This window comes from Periplaneta americana, chromosome 1 (assembly GCF_040183065.1).
Source record: "Periplaneta americana isolate PAMFEO1 chromosome 1, P.americana_PAMFEO1_priV1, whole genome shotgun sequence".
Classification (NCBI taxonomy): domain Eukaryota; kingdom Metazoa; phylum Arthropoda; class Insecta; order Blattodea; family Blattidae; genus Periplaneta; species Periplaneta americana.
This window is the reverse complement of record NC_091117.1, coordinates 207,208,151-207,233,603: the sequence shown is the minus strand read 5'-3', so window position 1 is coordinate 207,233,603 and position 25,453 is coordinate 207,208,151. Positions and strand designations below refer to the sequence as shown.

The following is a 25,453-nucleotide window of genomic DNA, read 5'->3' as shown; positions in this document are numbered from 1 at the left end:
AAAATCTTACCACTTACAGTTTCATTACCTTCATTTGGGTTTGAACCTGCAAAACTTGAATGTAGAGGCAAGTGTCTACCACCATTAAATCTCTTGAAGATCGTAGCTAATAAGGAATTGGGGATCAGATATCACGATAATGCGTATGTTTTATAATGCTTATATACGATCAAAATTGACCTATGGATGTGAAATATGGGGAGGAGCATCAGCAATTCATCTACAAAAAATTTCTGTCTTCAAAACTCAGCCTTAAGATTATGTCTAGTATTACCAAAAACCACATCAACTGTTGCCCTAGAAATCGAATGTAATATTCAACCAATCAGACACTATGTATTACAAAAGGATCTAAAAATATATTTAAAATTGCAAGCTTCATCCAGATCTCAGATGTTCTTCAAACTGTCAGAAAATATCATGTGTAATTTCTATAAAATAAACAAAGAAGAAATTCCAATCTATATCACACACACACACATACACACACACACACACACACACACACACTCATTGCTAAAACTCCAGTTGTGAACGAAATTTCTCCATGGAAATGAGTAATTCCAGGAAATCATTCCAAAAATTATCCTCCATACATTCTTAAGTTAGATTCCATGGAACCAATCTGCAGCACATATAAGGCTCATCTTCAAATTTATACAGATGGACCTCTAAATCCTAATGATAGGTCATCAGGAGGGTATTATATTCCAAAATATCAAGAAAGTTATTTCACACCATGTTCATCCTTCTCCAGTCTTGACACTGAATTGCTAGCTATTGATGCTGCTCTTCAGTGTGTTACTCAAATTTCTGAAAAATCTATTTGCTTACTTACTGACTCGAGGGGGGCTATATTTAATATAATCAAATATGTACCAAACCCATACGCACATAGAATTATTCCAATTCAGAAACAACTAAGTAAACTAAAAAAAAAAAAACTCCTAAAGAAAATAACATTTCAATGGATACCTAGTCATTGTGGTATACCTGGAAACAAGAAAGTCGATAACATTGCAAAACAGGCAACATATTTGCAACCAAGACCTCTTCAAGTGATATTTCTATCCAGTGCCTTTGCTTCAGTAAAATCTCAATTTATAAACCTATGAATCAACAATTGGCTCTCTTGTGACAAAGAAAAAATTTTACAGTCCGTTCAAAAGAAATCAAATGACCTGGAAATACGGAAACTGGGCAGACATGTTCAAACTTTTTAACAAGAGCCAGAACAGGTCACATTGTCACACAATTGTACCTAAACCGATTTCACCTTTCTGATAATCCTACTTGTCTGTGGTGTAATAATCATGATGAAGATCTGGAATATGACTATTAAGAATTAATAAAATATTTAAAAATCATTGAACATACCAAGTTTTATGTTATTGCCTTTGTTTTCAGGTAAATCCTTGTAAACATCCAATAGTCATATTAAAGGATGTGTGTCACAAGGAACTGGTGGCCATCTTGCAGTTCATGTATCAAGGTGAAGTTAATGTGCGGCAAGAAGAGCTAGCTGCATTTCTCAAGACTGCAGAAATGCTGCAAATTAAAGGACTGACTGGCGATGATTCGCCTGCAACAGTAAGTGTCTTAATTTGCTGTAGAAAATTTGTTATGGAAATAGACTGTTATGCAAGCACACCTATGTCCATATTCACTTTCTTTTCCCTCCCACTCCATCTACAAATTAAACAACTATAGTGACTGTTAGGCACAATTACTGCCCAGTTTCGAGTCATTCTGTACATATGTACAATCAATCATATGATTTCATGAGCCGATTAATGTACTGGAAGTACATAACTAGCCTATAACAGTTATATTCTCCTTGTTTATTGGTGTATGAACTGCGTTTAATTAGTAGTGGCATTCACATGAAAATGAAAAAGATGTGAACAAGAAAATTACCAAATTTACACAAATTCTAGGAATAATAAACAATACATTAAAAGCTAAATTAGTACAAAAGTCTACAAGAATAAAAATATATAATACACTAGTATTACCCTCCCTTGTCCACACCTGTGGAGTAAACGGTTAGTGCGTCTGGCCGTGAAACCAGGTGGCCCGGGTTCGATCCCCAGTCGGGACAAGTTACCAGGTTGAGGTTTTTTCCGGGGTTTTCCCTCAACCCAATATGAGCAAATGCTGGGTAACTTTCGGTGTTGGACCTCGGAATCATTTCACCGGCATTATCACCTTCATCTCATTCAGACACTAAATAACCGAAGATGTTGAAAAAGTGTCGTAAAATAACCTAATAATAATAATAATAATAATAATAATAATAATAATAATAATAATAATAATTACCCTCCCTTTTATACAGAAGCGAGATTTGGAACATTAAAGAAAAAAGACATGAACAAAATCAAAGCACGGAAATGAAATTTTTCAGGACAGCAGGATATACTCTTTTAGACTGAAAAAGGAATGAAGAAATTTTAGAACAATTAGAAGTAGAGTCAGTAGAAGAAAAAATCAGCAGATACAAATTCAATTGGCTATATCATGTAAGAACAATGGAAAATTCAAGAATCCCAAAAATTATGATGCAGTATAAACCTAGAGGACATCGTCGACCAGGAAGACCTTTTAGAAGACTGCTAGATGGGGCCGAAACAGGTCTACAGAGGCCTAATTCGTGAAGGATGATGATGATGATTCACATTTAGGAAATATAATTTTTTATCAAGTAGATGGGTGGATAGTTCAATTGGTAGAGCAATTGACTATGAACTGTGAGGTCTGGGATTCGATCCCTGGTGATGAGGGGATCTGCCTCAGTATTCCTCCAGATGCCTTCATGGCATATAGATGATCAGACATTTCCCTCTTTCTCCCCCAAAAAATTGTACCTACTAGCATTTTACCATAAACGTTTGTAACTGACAATTAATATTGTATTAGTTTGAGGGGGAAGGAGAGGGAGGGGAAGGGTAAGAGAGTTAAAATCACAGTGTAGTATTCTTACTGATTATTGTGCTTTTGAGTGGTTGAAATAGGTAGGATGTATAAATGAAGCATTGGGCCAAATGTTACATCGTAATTCCGCTCATAAATTGACTATCAGACGGGCAACATAGACCCATTATTCCATCAATATGAAAGTCATTTTACACATCATAGAAGTTTGTAACATTTTTAACTCCACAGAAATGCTATTGGGGAATACAGAGAATAAACAGTTTCATACAATCAGAATATTATGAAATATACAAAATCAGTAAAAAGGTTAAGTTATGAACAAAATGATTATGACACTTATTTTTAAATGCTATATAGTTAATATGAATTAACACCATGTAATTTATTAAAGCTACACTCAATGTCATATTATGAATAAACATTCCAACAGTCTCTGATGTCACTGGGTAGGGTATTCCACAAACACGAGAGCGAGATTGTGTATGATGATGAATACGATGATGTCTTGTGTGTTGGTATGGCTAGTATGCGGCTATTTTGCATGCGTGTGTAGAGATTATGATATGATGACAGGTAACCGAAACGGGAGGCAAGGTAGGTAGGTGTAGAAGTGTGAAGGACTTGGAAAAGGAGAACAAGAGAATGAAAATTTCTATGTTCGTTAAGCCGTAGCCAGTTTAGAGTTTGGAAGGATGGGGTAATGTGGTCAGCGCGACGGACATCGTAGACGAAGCGAACACAAGAATTAAGAACACGTAATTTTTGCGACTGCTTGACATTGAGGTCAGTCAGTAGAAAATCACAATAATCGAATTGGGGCATTACTAGTGTTTCCACTAGTATTTATAGCCTTAGACGCAAAAAATGACTGATCTCCTATAGCATGAATTTGTCTGAATGTATTCCTAAATATTATGGTCATCGGAATCAAAGATTTTGTAACATATTATTACCATAATGTATTTAGCAAAAGACATGACAACCCTGTAAATCCTAACATTTGACACGTGTTAAAGCTACTTTCAGGCAGGAGGATGGGGCTAGGACGTTAAGACTTGTCCCGAAGTATATATATCATATCATATTATTTTAATTTGAGTAGAGATGTTTCTAAGGATTTCCTTCAATCCTCTGACAATTTTTTTTTTATTTAACCTCAGAATTAAACTTTGTCTTTCTTTTAGAGAGCATTTCTTCTTAGAATATTAATATTACTGTGTTTTGCATTTTTAATGATAATACCAGGCAATGTTTAAAATTTCAAATTACAATATTTATACTGATAACTTTTTTTTCATGTATTAAATATTTATATGCTGTATACGAACTAACCATTCATTTCCAGAACACATCAATACCAATACCAGTGCCTGCATCAGAAAGAACACCACAGTCAAGAACACAACCACAACCACAACCAGTGCTTGAACCTTTAGTGATACAATCAGAAGAACCACCAACACGTGCATATAAGCGGATGCGTACTTCAGAATCACAACCTCCACCATCGACAACATCTGTTGCAAGTCCACCTTGTACTGTGAATGAGGACACAAGTGGTGTAGAGTTTATGGAAATGACAAAACCTAAAGTAGAACCTGTAGATTATGAATCGGATATAGAAGAAGTGGACAGAAAGTTGCCAAGTCAGGAGGACTCTTTAGTGCAGTTGTTAGGGGGCGAAAGTAGCAGTCAGTCTCATCAAGACGCCACACAAGGTAGGTACAAAGTACATGTAACTGCTATAGGCTGTGCCTAAATATTTTTGAAACAAGTAAAGTGATCAGTCTTAAGGTCCATAAACACCTAGTGAAAGAACGACAAATTAATGCATTCGCTGATTGAAATCGGAACGTGTGGACAGTGCAGCAAAGACAAACCGATCATTTGGTTTGCCTTCGGTAGTGATCCATCACTTGTCGGTACATCAAAGGAAGTTGGTGTTCATTGTGGATGGGATTTGCCACTTGTTTGCATTTCGTAGCAGAATGCAGCGGTTAGTTTAATTTTACCAACAGGATGTCGAAACTGAATGGACTGAAGAAGCTGTCATCAGACTTATTGATGTATATAAAGTGCAGGAAATTTTATGGCCCTATTTTGCACAGTAATATTTCGAAGTCTGTTTCTGCAATGCGACAGAAGTTGTGAAACTGTCCCAATTCAATTCAACGTAAATCATGAAATAAGTCAGTGCGTCTATACCAATTGTGGTTTTTGTAGAGTGGTGTCTGCCACCATCACTTTTTGTTTTTTAACTTCTTTAATGGACATTTTGACTAGTGGACATTTCTGTATATTGGACATTTTGACTAGTGGACATTTCTGTATATTGGACATTTTGACTAGTGGACAATTCTACATATATTGGACATTTTGACTAAGTTAGTGGATATTTCTATATATTGGACATTTTGACTAGTGGACACGTCTACATATTGAACATTTTGACTAGTGGACATTTCTATATAACTTATTGGACATTTTGACTAGTGGACACTTCTACATATTGGACATTTTGACTAGTGGACATTTCTGTATAACTTATTGGACTTTTTGACTAGTGGACATTTCTATATAACTTATTGGACTTTTTGACTAGTGGACATTTCTGTATATTGGACATTTTGACTAGTGACAGTCCACACCTTTGGAGTAACGGTTAGTGAGTCTGGCCGCGAAGCCAGGTGGTCTGGGTTCGATTCCCGGTTGGGGCAATTTATCTGGTTGAAGTTTTTTTCTGGAGTTTTCCCTCAACCCAATATGAGCAAATGCCGGGTAACTTTCGGTGCTGGAACCCGGACTCATTTCACCAGCATTATCACTTTCATCTCATTCAGAAGCTAAATAACCTAAGATGTTGATAAAGCTTCGTAAAATAACCTATTAAAAAAACTTCCTTTTTTGTTAAACTGCCTGTAATAACAACGGCTACACTTGCTATAATTATATATTCGTCTGCCATTACTGTGGATGATCAGCGAACGTGAATGTTCTCTGATCATTTGCTGATGATTTGTGTGTTGCTCCAAACAGCGAACAAACAACAAAGTTTTGCTTCATCATTCGTTCATTGTTTGTTCGCCACGTGTACGCACCTTTACCTGTCCTGCTTTTAACAATGAGGTAGCAAGTTAATGAAACAGGGCATGATGATTGTAATCTGATTCATAAGTCAGCATCTGATACAGTTGTCAGATATAATAGAGAGGTGAAGGGGAAAAAAATAGCGATATTTAGTGAATACATAAAAAAATTGACTTTCTGTTTGTTAATAATGCTGTATTGTTTTGTACCAATATATAAATCTGGATATTGGTTTTCTAAGGAGGTTAAACTTGGTGCGACATCCAACAATTTAGAGCTGCATACCGGCTTCATCATCAGGGGAATATAGGCAAGCTATCTGTTGGATGTGTTTCTGCATTGCATGTCAAGTACATGTCATTGGGTAGTAAGAATAAAGCTTAAGTACTTTCTCAAGGTTTATACTTTTGAGTATGAGCACTTCTTGTGATTATATACTCGTAACCACTAGAACATACTCATTTTCGTAAGAATAAAGACGTTCTACCTAACGTGAATATATACTCATCTCTACAGCCTTCTTGATCGTTTGAAAGTTAGTATGTGCTCGTGTTACCTATCCTCTTTGACCACATTGCACTGTGATGCTCAGTTTTTTTTTTTATAGACTTTCACATGCTATCCGCATGCTGTAGTGGTTTGTGTTTTGCTTTTTATAAATAAATAAATAATTAAATAAATAAATAAACAAATTAATTAATTAAATAATAAAATAGATAAATTAAATAAACAAATAAATAAGTAAATAAATAAATTAATAAATAAATAAACATGAAAAAGAGAGTGAATCAGATAAGTGATGTTAATAAACAGGAAACAAGAAAATAGTACTGGGAAATCGTCATTATGGGATGTTGGATAGCAATTACAATCTATTTCTAGAATTCCAGTTATGCTAATTCTATTTCTTTTATTATAGAGAATTATGTATATATAATTTAAAGTTACAAGTAATTGCATTTTGCAATTCAAATTTTACAAAATAAACTGTAATTGTTAATTATATTTAACAATACAATCTAACCTTATAATTTGATAGCCATTCATATTTTTATAGGTTATGTTTTTTATGAAGAACAAATACGTGTTTAACCAATTTCACATTCACTTTTGTGAAGCGTTAAAGGCTTCTGGAGTTCACATCTTTTTCTATATTTTTCCATGAGGTACTACATCGTTCATAAATTCTGCTATTTTTTTTATTTAACTTTAAACTGAACACAAATCAACAAATATTCAGAATTGAGCCTGCTACAAACCATACTTAGAATAACATGAGAACGAACTTATAAATATGAGAATATACTAGCTTTTATTCTTATCAAGCTTGAGTATATATTCTGTACAAGATGGACACTTGAGTATATTCTACTATGCTTTCATGTTACGAGTATGTAATCAAAAATGAGTAGGTACTCAAATGTTTTTATTCTTACTAACAAGAGTATGTACTAAAAAAAGTCCAGTATATACTATATACTCATGTTTATTCTGACCACGGATTGACGGCCCTTTTAAGGTCCACAAAAATTGTACAGGGATGTTGCAAGTTCAGAAGAAAAGAAAAAAGGAGAATCAAATTAAAATGAAAGAAAAAGGATTAGGAAGAAGACTACCAGGGAGTCCACAGCTGTTAGCATGCCTGGCCATGAAACAAGCGGGACCGGATTCAAATCCTGGTTGGGACAAGTTATCTGGTTGAGGTTTTTTTCCGGGATTTTCTTTCAACCCATTAGGAGCAAATGCTGGGTAACTTTCCGCACTGGACCCTGGACTCATTTCGCTGGGATTATCACCTTCATCTCATTCAGATGCTATATAACCACGGCAGGTGAAAAAGCATCTTAAAATAACCGATTAAAAAGGAGGAAAAAAAACTACCAGGGAAAATGCCAAGGGGAAAATTTTGAGTCAGATAATCAAATTATTATGTGGCAGTTGTCGACCTTGAAAAGGCTACCTGAGTATAACAAAATTCTGTTATGAACATCAGTCTTATTGAGGATCTAAAGTGCATTTGGAGAACTTTGAAAAAAAGAGAACTAACGGATATTGAAAAACAAGCATATTGCAGCATTGCTAACAGCCCTTATCAGGGCCACAACAAAATGTGCCGATCTTTAAGGAGCTGCATATGTAGAAAAGAAAAAAAAAAAAGAGAGAAAGGAAGGGATGAAGAAAAGAAAGAAGAAAAAAATATGTGCAAGAACATGGAGAAATTTGGAATCAGTTAATAGCGTGACAGCTGTTGATCTTTCCAAGGCAGACATACAATTTGTCTTATCAAGAGTCTAGAATTTCTTATGTGGAATTCTTAAATTAATCTGGACTCTTCATCCAATAGCTCTCTGTCCCTTTCTCATCACTATTCACGCAGAAAAGTTAAATTTAGGTTATGATTTCTGAAAAGTAATTTTCAATCAATTAATCTTCTTAATGTATCTAGCTGTTTGCTGACAGCATAAAGTCCACTATAGTCCACTGTAGGCTATTCAGTTGTTTTTCACGAGAAATGAGGGGTATTTTGATCGGTGTTCATTATAGATGCCTGTTGCTAGTAGCCAGAGGTGGGGTGTATCAATATATACTGTAGGGCTGTGTCTTTTGCAACCGGTATTGATGAGTTTGACTTCTTTTGTGGTTTATGGATGGACAGTATAGAAGAATGTGTTCCAGATCTTCATCATAATTATTACACCACAGACAAGTAGAATTATCAGAAATGTGAAATCGGTGTAGGTACAATTGAGTGACAATGTGACCTGTTCTGGCTCTTGTTAAAAATGTTTGAACATGTCTGGGCAAGTCTTTGTACATTTTCAGGTCATTCAACCTCTTTTGTACAGACTGTAAAATTTTTCCTTTGTCAGAAGAGAGCCAGTTGTTGATCCATAGATTTGTAAAATGAGACTTTACTGAAGCAAAAGCACTGGATAGAGATATCACTAATCCATCAAAAGTAATTTTGACTAAAAATAAATTTAATATGAATATGGGTCACAAACCTTGCACACAATGCCGAGATAAGTCAACAAAAGTGTGAAAGAGGGTAGAGAATATAACGGAAAACATCTTTAAGAATAAAAGTGAAGTGAAATGAAAAGTGAAATACGGTATTAAGAAAACCAAGGAAATAAAAAAAATACATCACTATGATGTTTGCCTCAGATTGAGATTCTGGCTGATATGTACATCTATTATCAGGCAGTACATCTCACTTGACGATTCTTATTAACTATTCCTACATCAACATCTAATGTCTTCACTGTCACCACCACCCATCCATAATCCATCATCATCTAGCTATCGTGGAGTTAGGGCACTTGGCCTGTTTGGGCCTCACTTCAGGTTTTAATTCAGTAATCTCTTCATAGGTCGTCCTCGTCATCTTCTTCCTATTGGTTTATAGTTTTTAAACATTTTGACAGTCTATCCTTTGTGTCCACACCTGTGGAGTAACGGTCAACGTGTCTGGCCGTGAAACCAGGTGTCTCGGGTTCGAATCCTGGTCGGGGCAAGTCACCTGGTTGAGGTTTTTTCCGGGGTTTTCCCTCAACCCAATACGAGCAAATGCTGGGTAACTTTCGGTGCTGGACCCCGGACTCATTTTACCGTCATTATCACCTTCATCTCATTCAGACGCTAAATAACCTTAGATGTTGATACAGCGTCGTAAAATAACCTAATAAAATAAAAATCTATCCTTTATCTTTCTAGCTACATGCTGTAACCTAATCCTATTTTGTAATTTTCAAGTTTTTTCAAGACAGGTTATTTTCAGATCTTCTGCTATTTCTGCGTTTTGTTGTTTCATATCTTTCTTTATTAGAACAATCTTTATCTGTACATATTGACCAATATCATAGCAACATTATATTACAATATGATACGAACACCTTCCTGTTTAAGATTAATACATAATAAAATCATGGAATCTAGATGATTCTTTCCTTGTTGGCTTTTACATAGCATTTTGTCACAGTCAGGATTGTGTTTTTGCAAAGACTAATTGATATCAGTTATTGGTTTGGAAGGTTCTGTAACTGCAATCAAGTCATCTGTTTTGATACAACAGATAAACCTATCTTCTTTCTGAGGCCAGTTCGAAGTTCCAGCAGGCTGCATAATTTTTATAAGGCATTTGCTATGATATTACAATTTTTTTCCATGACAACTCCAATCCACCATTTTCCTTCACAGTCACAAGGAACATAACTGTATTTTGGCAGTTTCTTCATATGAAATATGTCAAAATGTTCTGATGTTGCAAAGAGAATTGTTTCAAAGGATGCCTTAGATCCAGAAAGTCTAGAAAAACTCAATGATTTTGTATCTATTGGAATGTAAATTTAAATCCATCCATAAATATTCGTAATATGGATTATCTGTGTTTTTTTCCCCAATTATTCATAAGGCGTTATTGAGCTGTGAGGAAAGAACATTTGAAGATTGAGCATATCACGAACTGTTTAGCATCTGCTACTCTCCGACAGGGCTTCAATTGGAGAAATGTTATTTTCTCTGAGGTAATTGTCTCCCATAGTAACAATAGTCCTGCCCTAGTTTATCATATGAATGGCCATGTGGATAATTAGAAATAGCCCCCCCCCCCAACGATATTTCTGGGCGTGCCCCTGATGGTGGATTAATACCTTAAAGCATGTGCATTGACTTTTCCCCACCATACACAGGGTTTGATTAGCAATTGCCAATCAGAGTCACGGTGTGACCTGGAATACGAGCTGTCATTTGTAATGTAGTCGGGCCCAAGTCATTAACACGTAATTTTTAAGAAGTGGTAAGATGATAACTCACCAGTACTGCTGGTGGGAGACATAGTCCATGTGTAGATGAATTTTTTTGCGTGTGACTCAACTATAACACAGTAAAATATTTTTATTGCTAACTTTTGCTCTTTTTTCCATTGTTGGGATTAAGAAATATTTTTTCTGTATATCCACTTTCAAATCATGTAGGTCTAGACATAATCTTAAAAAACTTCGCGATTTCTCCACCACAACTAAATTGTTAACCCATTCACTTGATTTCTCTTTTTTTTTATTTTGTCTTATTCAATTAGCTTCACTTTTAACCAGGGCCGGGCATGAGAGCGGCTCCATTTAGTCGGCCAGAGCTGCTCTCGCTCCGCAAGGCAAGCCAGAGCAGAATGCTCACGCAGTGGCGGACTCGCATTACAGCTACCTTCCCTGCATTAATGTAACAAGAGCCACGGTTGTTCTAGTCGTTCAGTCTGTCAGTACATAATATTTTATAAGGATATTACATCAATCCATTGTACATTACAGACTTTGTAACACTCTTATTAATTTAATGAAATAAACTTCGCTCTATGCACACACACAAATCATTAGGCTTATTTACATAACCCATACGCACATACAGCAATCTCCTATCCACGGTTCTACGAGAAGGCGTATGGCTTCCACTTCCCCTACTTGCTGTGGACAGAGTTCATCTGCCAATATAATTAAACATCGCTTGATGAATTCACCTTCGTTGAATGTTTTCAATTCCTTTGCAATTTCGTTGCAAATTTTGTAGCTAATTCTCATGATATGATATGATATAATGACCATAAATTAATACAATTTAAAGAAAATGTTTCTCAGGTACATTATATTAGAGTATCTATTCGATATTTATATTACATTATAAGTTATTATAGTACATTTAGTAATATATAATTTTAAATTTTACAAAATATTATGATATATCATAGTATAGTATATTACAGTTCGTGATATATAATATGATATATGATATATCATGAACTGTAATATACTATACTATGATATATCATAATACTTCTATAATTTAAAATTATATATAACTAAATGTATAATAACTTATAATGCAATATAAATATCAAATAGATACTCTAATATAATGTACCTGAGAAACATTTTAAGTTGTATTAATTTATGGCGTTCATTATCAACATATTTGTCATATTCAGTAGCATGTTGTAAAGAATAATGTTGTTGGATATTGAACTTCTTAATCAGTTAGAGTCTTTTATGCCAAATTAAACACTTTGCTAATCCACTGCTCTCGACCAAAAAGAATTCCTCCTCCCATGATACATTAAACGCATTGGGAGTAGCGGGATGCTTTAGTGTATGAGCGGAAGCTCCATCTTCAAAGTTCGTCATCATACTGCAGAGTCACCACTGCACCGACACTGAATGATGTACGGTATGCATACGTCAGAGCGCTTGCAAGACCCGCTCTTTAAAGCACACAGCGCTCATTTCTCAGAATCACTTAATGTGCCCAGCCCTGCTTTTAACCTATCTTTAATTGATAATATAACCTTTCTAAGTGGCTTAGCTATTGGCTTATAAGGGGATGGTTTTACTCCTCATATCGAAACCCTTCTTGAAATTTTGTACACTTGTTGGCAATGCGAAAGTAAAGTGGTGTGCAGGAAATGAGCAACAAATACAACATATATATTATAGCATGAAAAAGTATTAATGTTAACAATGTGGGCATTGCATTGTATACTGTAGTCTCTGTTCAGACATAAATTTACAGCAGCACAGGTGGCACCCAATGCATTGTTTCCTTCCTCCATCAGCAGATTTGATTCATCATACCCAGTTCTACAAATGTCTTATTGTGAGTGTTGTGGAGTCATAGAACATATAAGATATTTATTATGTTGTGCATGACCTCTGGTGTAAAGCAGTAAACCCTCTGATTTGTTATTTTTTTGCTACAAACTACTTTAAAAATTAGAACATAGTTTCAATTAAGAAGTCTTTGAAGAACCTTTTTTATCCTTCATATCGAAACGCCTTCCAAAATTTTACACATCATAGGCAATGCAGAAGTAAATTGGTGTTCAAAATATGATCAATTTCTACAGCATTTAAGACACACAAACATTAAATAAACTAATTTTTAACCAAACTAATTGAGTAGCCAATGCATCTGTATATGAACATGTACTACAGTGGAGTAAGAGAGAATTATATGTGACTGGCATGAACATGCTGATAAAGGTGCATCCGCATGTTTTACTATTGTACGAAATGAATTCCATTCTGTATTCCGAAATTGTTAATAAATCTTTTATATATAGGCCTACAGAATAATATAGTGGCCAAAAAAGTTGGGTATGTTGAAATAAATTTTTATAAGAATTATGTGTGCAAGAATTAAATATTCTATTCTTGTGTATATTCACAAAGTGATTGTTGAAAAGCTTATAATCACTATAAATAAAATGTAACAATATGAAACACTTTGAGCACTGTAATTTCGCAGTAAAATGTGTTGGTTTACCTGAAATTACTGGTTGTTGGTAGTGACCTATTCAATTATAGGAAGAGCAAACATGTGAAATGTCAATGAAGTTACGAAAATGCAATAGTTATAAAGGCTAGTTTACACGATAACACTAGGTTTCACAACTAATTGCATGAAAGTAATTACGTAGGAAGTCGTTTACATGGAGATACTTATGTACCTATACTGTAGCTTCATGACAACTTTTGTATTTTTCTTCATTGCTATTCATTTAAATGCTAGAGTAGTAGCAAACATGTCTATTGTACATTTAAAAGTATAGACCTAATATACATTAGTACATTATGCAACGAGCCTATAATGGTAGTAATTAAGACGCGAGTATGTTTGTTTATGAAACGAGTGTAAGCAAGTTTCATAATTTTCATACGAGCGTCTTGATTACCATTACAGGCAAGTTTCATACGACTTTTTATGCTCGACCATATTTCTAACTTGAAATTCATGTTATGGTCCACACCTGTGGAGTAAAGGTTAGCGCGTGTAGCCGCGAAACCAGGTGGTCCGGGTTCGATTCCCGGTCGGAACAAGTTACCTGGTTGAGGTTTTTTCCGGGGTTTTCCCTCAACCCAATATGAGCAAATGCTGGGTAACTTTCGGTGTTGGACCCCAGACTCATTTCACCTGTATTATCACCTTCATCTCATTCAGACGCTAAATAACCAAAGATGTTGATAAAGCGTCGTAAAATAACCAACTAAAATAAAAAAATAAAAATTCATTTTATGGTTATGTAAGTGAGGAGCGGAACTGACCTGAATTGTGAGATGTGCGCAGATGCGAAAGTATTGATTTTTTCCTAGCCACGAATGTCATTGACCTAGATATAACCTGGAAATTGATTTAGAATTGAAAAAGGAGATGACAAATTGAATTTATTTGAATATTATTTACAATTAACGCTAATTATTATAGTAACAGAACATAACCTTCTGCGACAGTATTGGATTTCCAGCCTCCGTGACTTTTCGCTAATTGTCTTTCGATTGCATATCCGAGAATAATCGATACTTGCGGTTTTATAATGGTACAAAGGTGATTTCTCATTGGCTCAACAACTCAATTATAATGAATAGGTGTACTTTAATGAGGTGCATTAAAGGGCTACTACCAGGTGTATAATTACTACATTTCGGCATGGTCGAGCATAAAAAATATAAAGCAATACATGGAATGGAATGAATTTACAAGAGGAGGACACTATGGCCCAGCATGCGACCTGTTACTATCTGTTGAACTAACCCTCAAGCTAGACGCATTCCCAAACCCACACCGGCTGACTACACTAAGGTTTGCTGCATACCCAGGTTTTGAGCAGGTAACCCCCCCTTGTCTCTAGACTAGCCTCCTCCGTGTGTCGCCAGCCGGCAATTGGGGGAATGCTATGGAATGATGATGAAATGGAGAAATGGTGACAGTATGATGTATATGCCTAATATGGGGAAAAATGGGAGAACCCGAGAAAAACCCCAATTGCAGTCTTGTCTGCCACAAGTGCCACTATGGATTTTTGAATGAAAAATCCCAGACCTGACCAGGACTCGAACCTGGGCTGCCCGCGTGAGAGGCTGGAGGTCTGACCATTCAGCCACTGCAGGGGTAATACAATACATACATACGGGCTATTCCATATGAAATCGATCAGTAAAAAACCTCGCATTTTTTTAATACTCTAATTTTTTTCCTATTTATACAAGGTGCTGAGGAGAGTGCATTTTCAAAAATATACTATCGAAAGTCAAACGGTTTTCGTATTGTTGAGCGACAAATTAGCGTATTTTATAAAAACAAGCCTCTTTCAGCACTCAGAACTCTGGAACCATTTACTGCAGAACATTGAACGAGAACTTATTTTGAAGCTGACATTTGGTAGGTTATGATAAGAAGTAATCCTTATTTTTATTGTACTCATAGAGACAGATAATCTGATTTTACTTACTTTTAGGCTTTTTGACAATTTGTAAAAATGTAAAAAAATATTGAGAAAAAACCTTGCATTATTAAGAGGGATTCGGCATTGTTTGCTTAGTGGTATGGCAATAAGTTTCGAGGGTATTAAATAGATCATTTTCACATGCCTAGACTTGAACGGCGCAGTACCGCATGCACTGGCCGAGAGCTGAAGATAAGCGAGTGTTGGGCGTCATTTTACTCCTGTGTTTATGAAAACTTGTGATAAAGCTAGCCCAGCTATGCGCTACTAGACGACACATCACGTGTTTGTCTCCTGGCCTTGCTTGTCTCGACTACCTACAGTCAGCTGGTTAGTTCACGTGCGTACTATTTATTTTCTTTATTTGATATTTTCAGTACTTTATCAACATACCATCAGTAAAAAATATGTGTTTATTTGTACTTTCAATGCAGAATCTAACTATATATTTTAAAAATATTTTTTCGGTGGCAAAGCCATCTTAATGAGGAAAAATCTAAATTTCTCCATTTCCATAAATAGTAAGAAAATCTGTTTATATGTCAATATAAACTTCAATTTCTCAGCATCAAAATAAACCATGATTTTGATCATTGGGTGAAAGGGTTTCGGAGCTACAACAGATTAAAGTTACTAATTTTATGAAAATCGATAAATTTAAATATTTTTAATTTAAACACTATGACGTTTTGATACCTCAAACTTTGCACAAAGCATTGTATCACAGTTCTCTACATACAAAAAAAGTTTCATTGTACTTAGGAATTGTAAGGTGAATTCTCTCTATATTTCGGTCGATTTGAGATGGAATAGCTCATACACACATAGGTGATAATTATTATGTGCCCAAGGGATAACCTGGTAAAGAACTGATTTACGAAATTTACCAAATATATAATGATAATATGCCACCTTAGTGCCACTATGCTATTTTTTTGTATTTAAAATAGCACCATAAGTTACTATTGATATATTTTGATGAATAAAAAGCTATAGAAGCATAAATACAAGAATATATTGGTCTACTTTATTTGCCTGTTATTTGTGATGGAGGCAAAATACTGATGGCTTCTGAGGAACAGATGGAAATATTTAAAAATGTCATGTGCCTATTCCTGTTTAAATTTATTGTGTTGCTTATGGTTCAGTGGCAAAAGGACTAATTTGTGTCAATAAAATAAGTTTTTTTTTTTATGATTTTGTGATAAATAGCCAAATCACTTTCACTACTGGTACTTTGGAATTTAGTGCATTGGTGAAAAGATAGATCTTCTCAAAATGTGTTGTGGGTTTCAATAGCATGTACATACCAAATAAGCCATCCAAATAATATATACCGTACAGTAAAACCCCGTTTTTTTAAGGAATTCCCATTTTTAGGACTAATTTGTAATTACTAGGGCCTATAAGAATAATGCAAATAATTCCTGCTTTTAAGGAAACCGTTTTAAGGAAAATCCCCCTTTTAAGGAATACTTTTCAAGTGAATTTTGTGATAATGAAGCCCAAAATATCGAATCGACTTTCAATAATCAATGGTACAAGCATATTCAGTACTATCACCTTTACTTTTTAACTTCGCTCTAGAATATGCCATTAGGAAAGTTCAGGATAACTCAGAGGGTTTGGAATTGAACAGGTTACATCAGCTTCTTGTCTATGCGGATGACGTGAATATGTTAGGAGAAAATCCTCAAACGATTAGGGAAAACGCGGAAATTCTACTTGAAGCAAGTAGAGAGATAGGGTTGGAAGTAAATCCCGAAAAGACTAAGTATATGATTATGTCTCGTGATCAGAAAATTGTACGAAATGGAACTATAAAAGTTGGAGATTTATCCTTTGAAGAGGTGGAAAAATTCAAATATCTTGGAGCAACAGTGACAAATATAAATGACACTCGGGAGGAAATTAAACGCAGAATAAATATGGGAAATGCCTGTTATTATTCGGTTGAGAAGCTTTTGTCATCCAGTCTGCTGTCAAAAAAGTCTGAAAGTTAGAATTTATAAAACAGTTATATTACCGGTTGTTCTGTATGGCTGTGAAACTTGAACTCTCACTTTGAGAGAGGAACAGAGATTGAGGGTTTTTGAGAATAAGGTTCTGAGGAAAATATTTGGGGCTAAAAGGGATGAAGTTACAGGAGAATGGAGAAAGTTACACAATGCAGAGCTGCACGCATTATATCCTTCACCTGACATAATTAGGAACATTAAATCTAGACGTTTGAGATGGGCAGGGCATGTAGCACATATGGGCGAATCCAGAAATGCATATAGAGTGTTAGTTGGGAGGCCAGAGGGGAAAAGACCTTTGGGGAGGCCAAGACGTAGATGGGAAGATAATATTAAAATGGATTTGAGGGAGGTGGGATATGATGATAGAGACTGGATTAATCTTGCTCAGGATAGAGACCGATGGCGGGCTTATGTGATGGTGGCAATGAACCTCCGGGTTCCTTAAAAGCCAGTAGGTAAGTAAGTAAGTACAGGGACATCATTTTATTTTTACTAACATTTTTAATATTAACCTGGCTATACCTTTAGAAAACCGGAAATACAGTTTGCTACCCCCTTCCATAACTGTAGTTCGATGATACTGGCGTAAAACACAAACAAATCACTCTGCTAGGTATAGGAGGGAAGAAAAGTAGTTCATCCATTTACGTAAACTAGGAAATATCGCGATTTTGAATTCGATAATTTTCATTACGTTTTTGTTTAATCAAAATATAGTACAGTATTAACAATAAGTGTTTTTACTACGAACTGAGCTATCCATTCGGACATATTCATTATGCAGTGTATATTATACTGTCTACAGCACATTAGCGTACAATATAGAGAATGAAGTTAAATTGAAAAATACTCTTAATATGAATATTTAAACACATTTTTGAAAATGGTGGCCGTTCATTTCGATACAGGCTTCAGTTCTTTTGTGCATATTATCGCACTATAGATTACTGCATCTAATTCCAATTGTCAGTTTCGTCCTTCGTACTAGTAACTCATGTTGAAATAATTCTGTACCTACTCTATAAAAGAGTACCTTACGTACTGTAAAGTCAATCTTCACTTCTGCCCGACCTGCACAGATAAAATTACTCAGACATGCTATCTACTGTCCGTTCAAGTGGTTATGCCGCAAGATCGTAGAAAGGGAGGAAATCACGTGACAGTTAATTACTTAACGAGGCCCTTTTATTTAAGTTATTTTAAACAGTTGTATAATATTACGTAAACGTCCAATTCCTAACAGAAATTAATGTTTTCGGAAAAGAGCTAAGACAGCCCAGCTTTTACAGAGGGGCCAACAGAAGCAGGTGGGGGAAATCTGGATGCGACGTACGCAAACGGATAGTACCTGTGCGAAAATATGATTCAATATTGAAAGCTCTTTCGTCACTGGAAAACACGAACATATTTCTGGAACGTACTATACTCGCTAACTCAGTGCTGTTTACGCTATGGGTCTTGGATCTGTGTGGAGGAACTTCATTAGTAGAAGGGGTGGGAGTGAAGTACATTCAAAAACTCAGGTACAATAAAAATTGAAGTAAAAATAAAATGATGTCCCTGTACAAGCATATTCAATAGCTCATCTCAGTCGCTAGTAATGTGACGGCATTATTATTTATGGTCTTGCTTTGCGCAGCTTTCACAGAGTGGTTGCTTTGCTTGCTTTGTTCTTGCGAGTTGTGTGGTCCAGTTTTCTAAGTTTTTTGTTTATGTTGTCCATGCATCGTTATAATGGTGACTAAACAGAAATATTAACTGTCGGACAGAAAGTGAAAATAATAAGGGATGTCGAGGTTAATCCTCAAATAACACTATTGCATATGGCAAAATGGCATGGTTTGCCAACTACTTCATTATGGGGAGTAATGAAGAAGAAAGAGGAAATTTTCAATGCCGAGTTTCAGTGTGGTTCAGGTTCAACTGAACTACATCATTTGAAGAGTTAGAAAATAATATTATAATGAAATGTATTGTAAATATTGTAAATTTTTATACTGAACAATGTAATTTTATTATCTCAACAATAACTCTTCACTCTCTACAATTTAACTTCATTCCCGTCAACAGTGGGATTTGCTCTCCACACAGCAACACAGCGTTCGTTATTGCACTCCACAAACGACAGTGACAATTTACTTGGACTATTACGAACAACAATGAACTGTTAATCTTAACTAATATTCACAAAGCACTATTTACAACACAGAACTGTCAGTTCTCAGTTCACAGCTCGTTTGTCTTGGCTAGTTCTTCTAGCTCAGTCACTCGCGTTCACAGAATCTCGAACCACAGACCTTCAGAGACGAACCGCTGCACTTTGAACTCAAGTCCCCCAACTGCGGTCCACTGCACTCGAACTCCGGGCTTCAGGCTCCACAGTTACGGACACAACTCAAGTCGCGCTCCGGTCTCGAAGCTGGCTTCACTGCTACACAAGACTGTCTGGCTTGCTCTCCACTGACTTTAACTACACCACCTTACTGACTGACTGAATAAACTGCTCAAGTTCACTCGCGTTTTTTCTTTTATAACTAAACCATAGCTACGAGAAATTTCTATGGGTGTCCAGAGATAGCTCTCTCGAATTATCTGGATATCTCCACTTCGACGAACTTCCGGACGATTCGGGAGGGTCCGTCCCCCCTTCACTCCACACGTAGCAGTTTGCTTCCATCCTCACTCGGCAGTAGCAGATGCACGCGCAACCTCCCCTCGCCGCGTTGCCGTAATACACCCCCTCTGCCCTTCCTCCGTCGGTCGTGAGATCGAACCTCACGTGGCCGTCACAATATTAATTGTAGGTCTAATTAAATAATTATAATTTTTGGTATATAATACACGTTAGTACTAGTTATTTTAACCTTTCCTTACCGTTTTATATAAAGCCCCTTTTAAGGAAAACACCTGTTTAAGAAAAAAACCTGTTTAAGAAAAAAAAAGTAATTCTTCAGAGATTCATTGAAAAGGGGTTCTATGGTAAATACTTTATGTTGATGGATGCAAGAGTGTTATATACAAGTAATATGGAATGGTATGTGGAAACTAATCCAGATTAACCATGCAAGTTCAGTATCTACTCTTCAGATGTAGGAAAGCATATGTACAAATCGTTAATTTGATAACTGATTTACAATAAGGTTCCCATAATATTTTTTTACAATTTCTGGGTACAGATATCGACATGAAAAACTACTTTTAGTATTTCTGTTAATTTGTCATTTACACATTTTAAAGAATTAAAATACTCAATCTACAGTGCAATCAGTTTTGCTTTCCATCGGAGTGTTTTGCCTATAGGCGAGCTTGTCGCTCGTTAGTCAGTTAGCCGGGTCTTGATGATTAGCGGGAAGGTAAAACAATAAAACAAACCAACCATACAGGAATACACAAACAAATTTACACCGCTCATTTGCGGGTTAACCAGTTAGCCAAGCCTCGGTGATTAGCTGGAGGGTAAAACAATAAAACAAACCAACCATACAGGAATACACAAACAAATTTACACCGCTCATTTGCGGGTTAACCAGTTAGCCAAGCCTCGGTGATTAGCTGGAGGGTAAAACAATAAAACAAACCAACCTTACAATAATACACAAACAAATTTATGCTGCTTATTAGCTAGTTAGCTGGATCTCAGTGATTTGCGGGAGGATAAAACAATAAAACAAACCAACAACAACACAAAACAAATTTAAGAGTCTCATTACTTACCAAATTATCAAATGAGGTGTTGAAACTGCCCGCTTTCATTCTCCACACATTTTTGGCATCTCTTTAGGAAATTATTCATCACTTGTAGTTCTTTTTGAGAAAACCGGACAATTTCCTGCCAAATGTTATCTTTGAGTTCTTGTATGGTGTGCAGTCATCTTGTACATGGCATTTTTTAATTTACCCCATAGATAATAATCACAGACTGTTAAATCGGGGGACCGAGGAGGCCAAATTCCTACTAATAACTCTCTCTTGCGAAAACACATTGTGAATTTCTTTTCATGGAAATATTCGCAGTGTGAGCAGTGGCAGAGTCCTGTTGAAAAACTGCATGATCATGCTCTGTGTCGGTTAATTCTCTGAAAAAAGTTGTTAGTATGGTATTCACATAAGTAAGAGAATCAACTATTCCCAAAAAAAAAAAAAAAAAAAAAAAAAATGGTGATGGCGCATCATACACCGATTTTGTCATTATGGAGAAGCACTTCATGTATGAAGTCAGGTTTATCAGTACTCCAGTATTGTATTGTATTGTATTGTATTTATTAACATTCCGTGGTATTCATACATTGCTTTACAGCTAGAATATGGAACAAGTCAAACTTAATACTATTATAAAGTCTTAATTTATAGTCACATTCTAGATGAAATATATACAGACGAGATTTACAATATAGTCTACTAGTACAACACATAGTTTTAGTATCAATTTCATGAAGTGTTATTGAATGTCATGAATTCACCTACAGAATAGAAGGCGTGAGAAATTAGGTATTTCTTTAAATTGGCCCTAAATAATTTTATGTTTTGAGTTTCATTTTTTATATCGATAGGGAGGCTATTAAAAATTTTTACTGCCATATAACGCACTCCTTTTTGATAGCACGATAGACTTGCCGATTGAGTATGAAAGTCATTTTTTTGACGTGTATTTATGCTATGAACTGTTGAATTAGTTACAAAGTTTTCACGATTACATACGAGGAAGATTATTAATTTAAAGATATACTGACAAGCCATGGGCATTATTTGTAGTTTTTTTTTTAAGTAGTCCTACACGATTCCCTAGATTTGGCACCTACTATTATTCTAATTACTCTTTTTTGTAATAGGAATATACTGTTACTATCTGTGGAATTCCCCCAGAATATTATTCCAAAATTCATTATCGAGTGGAAGTATGCAAAGTATATTGTTTTTAAGGTATTGATATTTACTATCTTTTGCATAGATCTAATAGCAAAACAAGCTGAATTTAGTTTGGGGGTAATTTCTTTAATATGACTTGTCCAATTTAACACATTATCAATTTTTAAGCCAAGAAATTTGGCTGTTGTTGTTTCTAATAGGGATCTATTGTTAATTATTGCGCTAGAAATTTGCGAGGTTGAATTTGCACAGGATTTAAATTGAATTATGTTAGTTTTGTTACAATTTAATACCAATTTATTGACTGAGAACCAGTCACATATTTTGAAGAGAATTTCCTCTGTTGAAGATTGGAATGTTTTGAGTACACACTTAACCACTGCTTTATGATCTGGAGTGTCTGCACCTGGGAATCTTTCTTGAAACCGTCTGAGTTAACACATATGAATCGTAAATAAAAACACACTGTGCCGTTGTAAACTCACGAGCATAATACACTTCATGTATACTGTCGAATTAAGAAACGAACAACACAACACACACCCGGAAACAGCTGCACTACGACTGCAGGCAATAAGGTCAACAAGTAAGCAAGCAGGCTTGCTACTTCCTCCAGTGCGTGGCAAATGAGTGGGGGCTCTCTTATAGGAAAAACCTCATGCTGCGGGGGAAAGCATAACTGATCACACTGTATTTACATACTCACTAAAAATATTCATTCTCCTTACCTACGATTTTAACTACTGATTTTCAGAAGAGTAAATTTTTTAAGCAGGACTTCTCTGGATCCTAATTTTACAGCAAATATCTGACCGGTCATGTGAAATTGGTTAAGGTAGCAAATGTGGCTCAAAAAGTCTCTACACTCATTCTTGATTTCAGGGATGTACACATCATGTTCACTGAAGAGAAAAAACACACACACACACACTCTCTCTCTCTCTCTCTCTCTCTCTCTCTCCCTCCCTCCCTCTCTCTCTCTCTCTCTTTCTCTCTCGTTGCTTCAGTCTTGTCCTGAATGGTGAAACTCTGTTAAACTTGGACCCTAAAAATTGAATTTCAAGATTTAAAATAGTACATTATGCAACGAGCCTATAATGGTAGTAATTAAGACGCGAGTATGTTTATGAAACGAGCGCAAGCGAGTTTCATAATTTTCATACGAGCGTCTTAATTACCATTATAAGCAAGTTTCATACGACTTTTTATGCTCGACCATATTTCTAACTTGAAATTATTCATAAGTATTCATGTTATTCTTATCTGAGTGGGGAGCGGAACTGACCTTGTGCAGTATCTCGTAAATTGTGAGATGTGCGCAGACGTGAAAGTATTGATTTTTTCCGAGAAAGAAATGTCATTGACCTTGATATAATCTAGAGAGTAAAATAAACATTAATCTTGATATAACCTTGAAATTGATTTAGACATTGAAAAACGAGATGACGAATTAAATTTATTTGAATATTATTTACAATTAACGCTAATTATTATAGTAACAGAACATAACCTTCTGCGACAGTATTGGATTTCCAGCCTCCGTGACGTTTCGCTAGTTGTCTTTCGATTGCATATCCAAGAATAATCGATACTTGCGTGCTACAATGGTGTTTTCTGATTGGTGGAACACCTGAACTTTAATGAATAGGTGTATTTTAATGAGGTCCATTAAAGGGCTGCTACCAGGTGTATAATTACTACATTTCGGCATGGTCGAGCATAAAAAATTTAAAAAATACTATATCAGTTAAGCAGAGAAGATTTACAAGCCAAGGGAAACTCCTCAGATAATCTCATTCATGTTAAACTCTGTGTATCAAAAGTCGAACACAAGTAAAAAAAAAAAGCTGAAAAAAAATCCGAAAACACGATAAAGTTAATATTATATTACTATGATGTACCGTAGTACATATGGTGTTTCAATGCAGTAATTATGCTTTTCCATATGGTGGAGTATCGGTAGAACGGAGAAAAATTCTCTCCGGCACCAGGACTCGAACGCGGGTTTCCATTTATGTGCTGGCGCTTTATCCACTAAGCCACACCGGATTTCAGTTATAATGCCAGATTGAATCCCTCTGATTTTCTCCGTTCTACCGATTCTTCACCATATGGAAATGCAGGATTACTGCACTGAAACTCCATATGGGCTATTCCATATGAAATCGATCAGTAAAAAACCTCGCATTTTTTTAATACTCTAATTTTTTCCCTATTTATACAAGGTGCTGAGGAGAGTGCATTTTCACTATCGAAAGTGAAACGGTTTTCATACTATTGCGCAAAAAATTTAGCGTATTTTATAAAAACAAGCCTCTTTCAGCGCTCAGAACTCAGGAACCATTTACTGCAGAACATTGAACGGGAGCTCATTTTGAAGCTGACATTTAGTAGGTTATGATAAGAAGTAATACTTATTTTTATTATGTACAGAGAGACAGATAATCAGATTTTACTTACTTTTAGGTCTTTTGCTCATTTGTAAAAATGTAAAAAAAATATTGAGAAAAAACCTTGCATTATTAAGAGGGATTCGGCATTGTTTGCTTAGTGATACAGCAATAAGTTTCGAGGGTATTAAATAAATTATTTTCACACGCCAAGGCTTGAACAGCACAGTACCGCACGCACTGGCCAAGAGCGGAAGATAAGCAAGCATTGGGCGTCATTTTACTCCTGTGTTTATGAAAACTTGTGATAAAGGTAGCCCAGCTATGCGCTACTAGACGAAACATCACGTGTTTATGTTTCCTGGCTTTGCTTGCCTCGGCTAGCTCCCGCCTCACAGTCAGCTGCTTAGCTCATGCGCGTACTATTTATTTTCTTTATTTGATATTTGCAATATTTTCTTATCAACGGTGCACCATTAAAAAATATGTGTTTATTTGTATTCAATGCGGAATCTAACCATATATTTTAAAAATATTTTTTCGTGGCCAAAGGCGTCTTAATGAAGAAAAATCTAAATTTCTCCATTTCCATAAAAAGTAAGAAAAACTGTTTACATGTCAATATAAACTTTAATTTCTCAGTATCAAAATAAATCATGATTTTGATCATTGGGTGAAAGAGTTTCGGAGCTACAACAGTTTAAAGTTGCAAATTTTATGAAAATACGATAAATTCTGATGCCTCAAACTTTGCACAAAGCACTGTATCACAGTTCTCTACGTACAAAAAAAGTGTAATTGTATTTAGAAATTGCAAGGTCAATTTTCTCTATATTTCGGTCGATTTGAGATGGAATAGCTCGTATGTGCTTCGGCACATCATA

General features: G+C 35.5%; 1 protein-coding gene across 16 annotated transcripts in view; it reads left to right on the top strand.

Moving 5' to 3' along the window:
* Positions 1–25,453, top strand: part of LOC138706671 (modifier of mdg4-like) — a 243,974-nt gene that overhangs the window by 8,858 nt on the left and 209,663 nt on the right. For all 16 annotated transcript variants that reach the window (XR_011334045.1, XM_069836303.1, XM_069836311.1 and 13 more), the window contains exons 3-4: positions 1,408–1,590; positions 4,283–4,655. Coding sequence is in view for 15 of the 16 variants with exons in the window: in XM_069836303.1 (XP_069692404.1) it covers positions 1,408–1,590; positions 4,283–4,655 (556 nt within the window). In the remaining variant the exon portion in view is untranslated. The remainder of the gene's footprint in view (positions 1–1,407; positions 1,591–4,282; positions 4,656–25,453) is intronic.